Genomic DNA, 11387 nt, shown 5'->3' with positions numbered 1-11387 from the left:
ACTGGAGCTTCAGCTTTAGCATCATTCCTTCCAAAGAAATCCCAGGGTTGATCTCCTTCAGAATGGACTGGTTGGATCTCCTTGCAGTCCAAGGGACTCTCAAGAGTCTTCTCCAACACCACAGTTCAAAAGCATCAATTCTTCAGCGCTCAGCCTTCTTCACAGTCCAACTCTCACATCCATACATCACTACTGGAAAAACCATAGCCTTGACTAGACAGACCTTAGTCGGCAAAGTAATGTCTCTGCTTTTGAATATGCTATCTAGGTTGACCATAACTTTTCTTCCAAGGAGTAAGTGTCTTTTAATTTCATGGCTGCAGTCACCATCTGCAGTGATTTTGGAGCCCCCCAAAATAAAGTCTGACACTGTTTCCACTGTTTCCCCATCTATTTCCCATGAAGTGATGAGACCAGATGGTTAGTTTTCTCTAATTGTGGTTTTCATTCTGCCTGCCCTCTGATGCATGAGGGTAAGAGGCTTGTGGAAGCTCCCTGATGGGAGGAATCTGGGTCTTGTGCTAATGGGCAGGGCCATGCTCAGTAAATCTTTAATCCAATTTTTTTGTTGATGGGGTGAAGCCAAACTATGGGAGCACCTTCAAAAAGATTTATGCCAGCACTGTTGTATTCAGTGCCTCTGACCCTATGGCAGACCACTACTGATCCACGCCTCTACTGCAGATTCCTGGATGCTCACAGGCAAGTCTGGCTCAGTCTCTTGTGAGGTCACCTTTCTCCTGGGCCCTGATGTGCACAAGGTTTCATTTTCACCCTCCAAAGTCTGTTTCCCCAGTTGCATGGAAGTTCTGTAATCAAATCCCACTGGCCTCCAAAGTCAAATTCTCTGGGGTTTTTCATTCCCTTTACTGGATCCCCAGGTTGGGAAATCTGTTGTGGCTCCTAGAACTTTCTTAACAGTGTGAGAACTTCTATGGTATAATTGTTCTCCAGTCTGTAGGTCATCTGCTCGGTGGCTCTATGGTGGGAATAATGGCCCTCCAAGAGGACTTAGGCCACATGGCATTCCTTCCAGGTCTGCTGCAGCTAGAGAGGCCCTGAGGCAGGCCACTGGTGGCTGACCCATGCCACCACAGGAGATACTCAACACTCAAAGGAAGGTCTGGCTCAGTCTTTGTGGGATCTCTGAGTCCTGGTGTGCACATGGTTTTGTTTGAGCCCCCGAGCATCTCTGGCCGGTATGGGGTTTTGATTCTAAACATGATTTTCCCCCTCTTACAATCCTGTTGGGGCTTCTCCTTTGCCCTTGGACATGGTATATCTTTTTTTGGTGGGGTCCAACATTCTCCTGTTGATGGTTGTTCAGCAGCAAGTCACAGTTTTGGAGTTCTCACAGGAGAAGATGAGTGCATGTCTTTCCACACTGTCAGTGTCCTAGAATTCTTTACCTGGTGGTAAACTCCAAATTCTCTTTTCTATGAAATCCAAGTCTTTGGTATTCTTGCATTTTGGGGATTGGTACAATTTTCCACTGACCAATACAATTGGGAAGAGGAAGTTAAGTGCTGCCCCGCTGAGCTTCCAGGGTTCCAAATGGTGTTACCTATTATGTAGCAGCTGCCTTTGTTGTATAGTGGGAAATTGATTTCCTCTTGTCATCAAATCAGTTACTCTCCTAGTACAATATATACCTGTTGGTTCAACTGCATGAAAAGCCCCTAAATGCCCAAAAGGTAGTCTCAGCTCCCATTTAATCAGTTTTCTGATAAAAGTTAATATTCCTGCCCCTTTAAGCAGTAGGACCATAAAATCGACTAAGCTAAGATTTCATTAATGGGAGGTAAAGAAAATTTTTTTTCACATGAGTCATTTAGTACAATAATGAGATGGACTGCTTTTGCTTGTACTTTTTTATTCCTAGACCTATGTTCTCTGGCTCTGGGGGAGACTGTACAATATATTGGCTGCTGATTTAACACTAATAGAGCATTCTTCATTTGACCCTCAAAATATCATTTCCAAGTAGATGCCCTAACTGAATCTTCATCAAAGCATTTCTCTGTCTAACCAAGTCAGCTGCTTCTAAATAGTAGAGCCTGTAGAGAGAGTGGTGAAATCCATGGGCTTGATCCTATTGCCACACTTCTTTTGCCATACTATATACTTCGGTTGGAGACAGTGTTGTGATGGATAAGACATTTTGTAAATCTACTCACGGTGCTGCAGAACACTTGAGGCAAAAAAGAAAGAAAATCTGTGTTTGAAACATCAATCTGTCCTTTTGAGGACAAAATACTACTCATGCCATGGTAGGAGAGGTCCAGTATAATCAATCCCAACTGGTTCTTTTAGGGAATGGTGCTATACTGAAAACTCAGCATTGACTTACGCTTTGGGGAGCTTGAGTACTCACAGTGGCAGTAGCCAGGTTAGCATTTGTAAGTGAATGACCATGTTGTTGAGCTCTTTTTTTATTTCCATACTTGTTACCATAGAATTTTGTTTGTGGTCCTATTGAATAAGCACTTTATTGGCCAAGGAAAGAGATTGGCTGACATCCTCAGAAAGGGTCATCTTGTCCATCTGAATAATGAAAGCCTTCATTAATATCTTCAGATCTTCTGCTCATTCAAAGAGAGCCATTACATACTTCTTCTCCAGAACTTCTTGTCACTAATTTTACATTTTTTCTTCATATCCCCAGTCATCTGGCAGTCTCATTCATCACTTTCCACAAGTCAGTCTATTCTAGATCCAAACCTCTGTCCATTTCTCCTTAAACATGCAATGGGCAACCAAGTTTGAATAGGGTTATTCTTCTGGGATCATCTATTCTGGCTGACACCAGCATCCGGTACAGATCTGTTTGTGAACCATGCTCTTTTCTCTCGTAATAGGGAACTCCCCCAAGAAGCCACAGGAGTGGGCTAAGGGAGAGGGATTAAACCAGGTACTGTGAGAATCTAAACTGCCTGTTTATGAAGTTGACTTGTCCCTCTTGGATCTCTTTAGGCCTACTCACTTGCATTTTATAGTGAAATGCTGCTGTGTTGCCCAGTGTTAAATGTTTCAGTCCATCAGTTAATAACTAGTTCATGATGGACAGTTCAGGTTGCAGAATCATTTGGTGTCCTGTGGTCAGACATTTGTCTCTACCAGGATTTTGCTTTTAAATGGGGAATTATCTGCAGAGTAGGGTGTGGTCTTTCTAAAAACTGTAGAACTGTGTGGTCATTATCTTTCAGGGACTTTCTAGAGGCTTTTAACAACACCTCTATCACAAACACTTTGAATACCACTGGATCTTCTGGGTCATATATCTCGTGGCTGAGGAACTTGAATTGAGGGCTGGACCTGCAATATACCCCTTTCTTGCTGGGGGCTTTACTGAAAACTGACAGCCTTATAGAGTTACCCTTCAAAAATGAGTCAGCATAGTGTATGTAGCACACTTTCAAATTCCAGAGGCCCACCAAGCTTTGTACTTCTTTGCAGTTGGCCTTTCAAGACACAGAATCTTGTCCTCCACTTTAAAGGAAACTCCTAACGTTCAAGACACTACTGGACCCTTAGAAACTTCATTTTTGTGACACATCCCTGAACTTGTTGCCCTTCTTCTACCCCGCATTTGCCTTATTCATTTACTACTCCTACCGGTTTCTTGTTAGCAAATCCAGTTAACAGCACCAAAGTCATTGACCAGCATGGTATTCTTTGAAATAGTAAGATGATCAAGTACTCTTCAGACTAATGAGGACAGAGAGCAGTAAAATTGATAGATCCCCAGGATGAGACAGTTAAGATATTCTGTTGCCCATGTAATTTAAATGCAAATAGCCGTAGCTAGAGACTGTCACTCAACTGTGCTCCCTGGAATAGTGCTATGGAGATGTGCTAGGAGGCTTTGTGATCCCTTTGAGCCCTCCAGAGAAGGACTCAAGCTAATATTTCATCAGGCTAAGTCCCCATTCTGACTGATGACTCACATTGGAGTTTCAGAATTACAGGATCCCTCAGGGTCATTATGTAATAACTTCCCAGAATATCTCAATAATTCCCATTCTTTAGGGAATGGGCTCCCACATGAATATCTCTTCCAGAATTGCTTGGGGAAATTTTTACAGTATATACCTGTGGTCATATTACAGGACCTTCCTTATTCTGTGCTATTCCCAGAATAACAAATATCTGGTTTGTTTTTATTCATCAACTTTATTAAATAATTTTAGTCAATGACCTGCATAGACATTATATTTAAAAATTCAATATAAAAATAAATACTTTAGGATAAATAATTTAACTGAAATTTTTAGAGCCCGTAGGGCTTACAAAAAGAATCTTAAAAGATCCATATTTATCATCTTAAGACTAATAGTTACAAAAGATAGGAAAACATATATCAAAAAATAAATATAAATTTTAAATATTTAAATAAATAGAAAGCCTGATAGTTTAAAATGAGAAGCACACAGTTATCAAGTCATTGTTGAGTAGATGCTTTGACAAAAGGTAATCCATTTGTTCAGAAATTCTACAGCCTTTACTGTTGCATCATCATATTCACATGTGAATCTTGTTTCAGATCCCTATAAAAGAAAACATTTTAATTTTTAGTTCAAAGTAGTTTACCTTATATACAATTATTTTCAGTTCAATGCTTATAGAGTTATGGCCTTTATTTTCAAGTATATTAAACATATTAACATTCACATTTTCTTCAAATGACCAAAATTATGTGTCTAAATTAGTATATGTTATGATATCCAGATAGTGACATACAAGCTGTAATTTAACTTGTGCTTTTTATTTAGGATGTCTATTAATTAATGAATTTTGTACTTTGACAGATGGATGAGGAAAGAGAGCCATGAATCTCTCACATCACCCAAGTTCCTTGTATATTTCATGCTTCCTATGCGTTTAAAATTCTTAAGGTCCTGAAAGTGAGTATTACCTCTAAATAAAAAGTTAATTATTTGGTCCATTGGCCATTTTACTGGTTGCCATTTTTTTAAACAAATCTCTTAGTTCTTCTACCAAATGATAGGAAAACCCCATTTAAAAAGTAATTTGGGTAATCAGAATTACCTATTCTGGAAGATGATCTGAAAAAATTTAAAAATATAGTAGGTCCCCTACATCCAAATGAGTTCTGTTCCAAGAGCAGGTTTGTAAGTTGAATTTTGTTTGTAAGTCCTACAGTTAGCCTAGGTACCCAACTTAACACAGTCAACTATATACTGCTGCTTTTACCCTTGCTTCTAGACATCCTGGGCTTGAAACAAAGATACCCACTACTACTGTACTCTATACAGTACTATACAATAAAGTACACAAAGCACAATCACTTGTAGAGGATGCAGGCAAATGACAATGTATGCCAGACCCGTGAACTAAGTTTCATGATTGGACATGTGAACGCACATTCACATCTTTGAAAGTCCACAACTTAAAGGTTCAAATGTAGAGGACTTACTGTATATAATGACACCGGTCTCCTTTCTTTGAAATTCAATTCAGTGTTCTCCCAATCCCAGTTTTGTGTTAATGTGAGGGGTGGGTGACAAAGTGCATTGGTAGGGGCTTGTCCCTGAGTGGATGGTAGATAGACCCTCTAGCTTACACTTCCCAGATCCACAATTTGTCACCTAACATAAAAATGACTTATATTCATAATGGACTTTAAATGCACGAGTACTTCACAAATACCAAATGTTACACAATGTTAAAATGCCCTTCCATTTATTTTATTTCCAGGAGAACAAATATAGTAATATTTTACCTGTAGTTCCAAAACTATTCTCTTGATATTGTCCATTGAATCCTTGATCTCTCTGGTGTTCAGGTTTTTGCTTGGAGCTAAATCTAGCACTTCCTCTAGAAGTTTGAGTTCTTCTAGTAAACACTTAAGATGTTTCAATTCTGTAGCCTTGAATAGTAGTAAAAGTAATTAGCAGATCAATTTTCCCTGACTAAAGGTCAGAATCAGAAATTAATATCAAAATTTATTTTATTAATAGAGACAGTATATAGTTTGTACCAACTCTCTCTGTTTCTCAGCATTACTATAAAGATGGATCAATATAGTTTACATTATAAGACTGGAAAAATTAGAGTTTAGCTGCCCATAGTTAGTATTAACTGTTAGTTAACAAATAATGAGTCATTAATTTCAGCTTAATTTGGCTTTGCAAAAAAGGCAACATTTCTGCACCCAAATGCAAATTACTGATATAGGTTGAATTACTTTCCAATCTGCGTAGAAATTATTAGAGCCAAGAGTAGTCTTAATTTGGAAGTATAGGTTCACATTCTATGATTCTAATATTTAATAATGTAAGAGTTATGAATCATAGAATGTTAGGGACAGAGGGAGCTCTTGGATGCAATCTGTCACAATTGCAACATTTTATAGATTAGTTAATTGTAACTACTTAGTAATAGCTTGACATAGCAAGGCCCATAAAACTGCATCTTAATTTTTTACTTTTCTGTAATAATTATAGTAAGATGCATTATTAAACATAATGTCTCAATCAAATAAAAGCTTACAGTATTTGAAGGATTTTTGGATAGGCTCCCTGATTTAGACATGTACACACATAAGCACACACATATACATACTCATATATATAATGATAATATTTCATATTTCTATGGTATATTATAATTTCAAAGTGTTTTGTCCTAAATAAGTCCATTTAAGTCTCACAGCCACCTTTTGACATACGTACTACACTGTGTTATCACCATGTTACAAATAAGGAAACTAAATCTCAGAATTTAAGTGTCTTCCCCAAGGCCACATGACCAGGCGATGTGTATGTGTGTGTGTGTGTTCAGTTACGTCTCACTCTTTGCGACCCTATGGACCATAGCCCACCAGGCTCCCCTGCCCATGGGATTATCCAGACAAAAGACTACTGACTAGGTGGAGCCAGAATTAGATGTCAGTTCTTTTTCTTTATAGCATTATCATAACAACCTTTGAATTAAATGTTTTTACCTCTCTAAATTCTTTTGCAAACATGGAATAGTTGTAAAATGGACAAATGAATGGAGTTTATCACATTACTTTTAGTTTCAGATAGATTTTGCGTTATCATTTAGAAACTGTTAAATTTCAAAGAATTCTACCACCCTGCACATAATCTGGTGTTACCTCACTTTTAGAGAGAGAGGTAGGAATACACCACGTACATTTTATGACATTTTCATCTAATGCCCTTTCAACTTGCTACTATAAATTAACAAATTTAAAGTTTAAGTTTTTGACATGAACTTGGAGCTCTTTCCCTCAAAATAGTCTAGTGTCTTTATGCTACTGGAAGTAAGAGTTATGTGACTCTGATTAAGTTAGAGGAGCATCTCTATTTCCTTTTCAACTTTTAAAAGGGTAGTTTGAAAAAAAGGGTGAAGAAAGTGAAAGTGTTAGTCGCTCAGTCATGTCTCTTTGTGACCCCACTGACCTTAGCCTGTCAGACCTCAGTGTCCATGGGATTCTCCAGGCAAGAATAACTGGAGTGGGTTGCCATGCCCTTATCCAAGGGATCTTCCTGACCCAGGGATTGAACCTAGATCTCCTGCATTGCAGGCAGATTCTTTACGTTTTGAACCATCAGGGAAGTCTCAAAGGGTAGTTTGATATCTAATCTCCTCAAAAGTGTAAGATGGTGATCAATGGAAATTCACCCATGACCCTTAAAACACAGTTTTCTTATGGGCTATTCACCCAAGGACAAGCGCTTTCTAGCATCAGAGTCTTGCCCATTACCTTTTGACTGGCATAACAACTAGGAAACTTGACACACCTAGTGTATCTCTAGGAGCTTGGATGATGCTTATCTAATTGTTTGAATCCCCGGACAACCAAATGGAACTTTTAGTCTTGGAATATAAGTCATATAGCATCAGAAGTCTCTAGGTTTATTGACATAAAAGATGTGTAAGTCCCAGTTTTTACTCTATACTCTCCAGGAAGAATTTAGTCTTTATTATTACTTCTAATGGTTAATGCTTATATGGCATTTCCCATATGCCAGCCACTATTCTGAGTACTTTACATTTATTCATTAATTCTCACAAAAGTGTATGAAGAATATACAATTATCATTTACATAAGAGACTGTGTCACAAAGAGAATAGGTAACTTGCTCAAGCTTACAAAAGCTTGGACATGGCAGAGCTGAGATTTCAGGTTAAATAATCTGCCCTAGGATCTATGCTATGGATTAGTGCTATACTGCCTCTTGAAGGAATATCCTTAAGAATCCTTCCTAAAATAATAAAGGATTTTTTCAGATGGGCTCTCTGAAATCAGTTTTGCTAATTTGAGTGCTAAAGTGATATGCTCAAGTATCTCCAGAGTTTTATATTTTTAAATAAAAAAGTAAGTCAATACAATCTTTTTAAATATTATCCCAGCAATAAAGTGAGAATATTATTCCTTTTTTCCCATTTCCTCTACCCCAAAATATACATAAGTATATATTTTTTAAAAACTGCAAAGCCATTTTTCAGAAGCCCATTATCAAACTTGAGGCTCTTTTTAAAAAGATACTGAAGTTACTCTTTCTTCTCCTCAGAGGAGGTGCTGTTAATCCAGTTAGTATGTAAATTTTCACATTACTTTCAGTTTTATTAAAATTAAATTGAACACAGAAAGTTGTACTTACGTTAACCTTGGGCACGTAAAAGTTAAATGTATGCATCCTGGAGAGCTTGAGGTTCTCGGGATTCTGAGAAAGCATAACAGATTGTTATTTAAAAAGCAGACTCCAGTTAGAAAAATTAAACGTAATAATTTGAGTAAGAAAGAGAATAAACTTACTTTAACTTTCTCCAAAAGCAACTGTAAATCCAGCAGCAATGACTTCACTTCTTTCATTGTGTTCCCCGTAGAGCTTGAAGTAGGTGCACCGTTTGCAACGAGTGCAAGAGTTAGTGCAATGCAAGACAAGAGTTGTATCTTGTACATTGTGGCAGGAGTTGAGGTTACTGTGAGTAGTGATTAGAGAAGCAGATAGGAAGCTCTAGAACAAGAGAAGCAATTTATACTTTTAATTCTGGAAAAATATGATGGGGGTGTCAAATGTTTTACATATTACACATACTTTCAAAGATTCTACCTGTGTGGCAAAAAGCATTACCTTTATTTTTCCTCTTCTGATGACTCTTTGGAATTTCTTTAAACCCCCATAAACTGACTGAATGGATGTAGGTGAAATCCCTCTTGGTTACATTAGCCCACACTTAGGTGGCAGTTCTAATTCATACAACTAACGCCTTCTGTATGAAACAGTTTTTCCTCCCTCTTTCTTTAAGGGGGTGGGGATACAAAAATGGCTCATGAAAAATTTCTCTTTGTCATAAAACTGTGCGGAACATGTGGAGCACCGTGTTGTGGTGGACAAGAACAAGAGTAAATAGTTGAAAAGAATAAATTTTTAGATTTGTTGATTAAACAGGAAGAATATTGGTTTCCTGTTCCAGGATGGCTTTACCTTTTTATCTCCACGATGACTGAGCTAATGCATACAATGTGATAGATTACTTCTTACACAATCAGCTAGAGAGGTATTAAAATTAGAATACATAAAATACTCACTGAGTTTGGGGCACTGTTTTATGCTGTTTTAATTTTAATGTGTTTCTTGTGTCTGTTTACATCTCTTAATGTCTTGCACTTTTTTTTAATAGTGTGGTGTTTAACAAATACTTAGAAAACGATTTGCATACAAGAGTACTACTGCTAGGTGTGTGTGTGTGGGGAGGGTATTAGTCATTTTTTTACAAAGTTGTTTTTGCTCCTTTATTATTTTTTATGGGCATTAAGGGAATATAAAGAGAGTTGGAATGTTGCCAGAATCAAGGATGCTTTTTCTTCCTCTCAGTCTCTCAGGGGCCATCTGAGCCCCTGAGAGTATATTAGTCTTTCTCCCTCTTCATGCCCATTTCATTTCTTTCTATCTGTTGAACAGATTACTTGTATTTCTTTAAATATAAGGAAGAAAATGAGCATAACAATAGGAATCCCCAGGCTTGATTATAGGAAGCTTGCTAACTGGAATTTATGGATACCATTTGTATACTTTTAGGAGAAAGACAATATGGCTAGCTTGAGGTGTACCAGTACTGGCCTAATTATTGTGGCTCGGAGTGAGAAAGGCAGGGTAATAAACAGTCCAGAAGGCCATGATGAGCCATGAAATGTGTATGCGTGTGTGTGTGTGTGTCTTGTGGATTGAGAGCAATTCTCAGGATAATGGTATTTGGGCTCAGTTACTCCAACATAACTCTTACAGACACCAAAACTCTAGCAATAAAAGTTACTAAGAGGGGTATTCATTACAATTCTTGGAGCACCTTTATGAAAAAATAAAGTACTACAAAAAAACTTGTGACTAACAAATACTCAGAAAAGAGTTTACATTCAAGGGTATTGATGCTAGTTTTATATTAGACTTTATATGTGCCGTGTATAAGGGCTTCTCTGATGGCTCAGCGGTGAAGAATCCATCTTCAGTGCAGGAGATGCAGGTTCAATCCATGGGTCAGGAAGACTCCCGGGAGCAGGAAATGTCAACCCACTCCAGTATTCTTGCCTAAAAAATCCCATGGACAGAGGAGCCTGGCGGGGTACACTCCATGGGGTCACAAAGAACTGAACACAGAAGCGTTCAAAGAGTGCCATGTATAAACCAATCCATAAGTTTCTAGTTTTTATGTTTTTACTCTTTAATAAATTTAGATTTAACCTCTAAAGCAACTGTGACACTGAGTGTAACAATAATAGTTATAAAATAATACCAGATCAGTATTTTTTAGTCATTAGGTTGGGTAGGATACCAGGGATTATGTTCACTTGCACTCAGTACAATGCACTAACTGCCTGAATGATGGTATAGATATATACTTCTAATTTAAACTGGGAAAATTTGAGGCAATACTTTTCCAAGCCATGTCTTACAACTTCCCCATTTTTATTACCTTATTTATTTTTGTCTATTCTGTAAACAGATATTTCCCTAACTCCTATGATATTGTCAGGTATATAGAAAGAAAAAAAGTATTCACAGACACATGATTTCGTTTAAGCCTTACCTGTGAAGTGATGGTACCATTTAGTAGATTAGAAAATTGAACGTCAGAGAAGTTAAATAATTTGTTCTGTTATTTAGCCCTTACTTCCAGTTTGAGACAGAACAAGGATTTGAAATCAGAATATTCCTACTCCAAAGTCCACACACTTATCATTTATATTCTTTCTCGAAGAAACATGTGTAATAGAAAAGTCATAGGTAGACAAGGATAAGGCCAGGTAAAAGATGATTACTGCCTTGAGAAAGGTGGATATAAACAATTTTGAAGAAGAAACATGACTTTAAACTGAATTTTGACAACATGGTTAAAATGTAGATATGTAA

General features: G+C 37.5%; 1 protein-coding gene across 1 annotated transcript; it reads right to left on the bottom strand.

Moving 5' to 3' along the window:
• Positions 1–4372: 4372 nt before the first annotated feature.
• IL2 (interleukin 2) lies at positions 4373–8938 on the bottom strand. Its single transcript, XM_040250557.1, has 4 exons — positions 8792–8938; positions 8637–8699; positions 5744–5890; positions 4373–4547 (listed from the first exon to the last, which is right to left on the bottom strand). The coding sequence occupies exons 1-4, from the start codon at positions 8936–8938 to the stop codon at positions 4437–4439; spliced, it is 468 nt and encodes a 155-aa protein (XP_040106491.1). The 3' UTR covers positions 4373–4436.
• Between the last annotated feature and the right edge of the window lie 2449 nt (positions 8939–11387).

This window comes from Oryx dammah, unplaced genomic scaffold (genome assembly GCF_014754425.2).
Source record: "Oryx dammah isolate SB20612 unplaced genomic scaffold, SCBI_Odam_1.1 HiC_scaffold_12, whole genome shotgun sequence".
Classification (NCBI taxonomy): Eukaryota; Metazoa; Chordata; class Mammalia; order Artiodactyla; family Bovidae; genus Oryx; species Oryx dammah.
The sequence above is the reverse complement of the archived record's forward strand: the minus strand, read 5'-3'. Positions and strand labels throughout refer to the sequence as shown.

What these genes read in the sequence shown, in the direction of transcription:
- IL2 (XM_040250557.1), bottom strand. Translation starts at nt 8,938, where the DNA reads ATGTACAAGATACAACTCTTGTCTTGCATTGCACTAACTCTTGCACTC. An exon ending in TGCTTTTGGAGAAAGTTAAA is followed by an intron (nt 8,700 to 8,791) that starts GTAAGTTTATTC and finishes ATGCTTTCTCAG; the next exon opens with AATCCCGAGAACCTCAAGCT. An exon ending in GAATAGTTTTGGAACTACAG is followed by an intron (nt 4,548 to 5,743) that starts GTAAAATATTAC and finishes TTTCTTTTATAG; the next exon opens with GGATCTGAAACAAGATTCAC.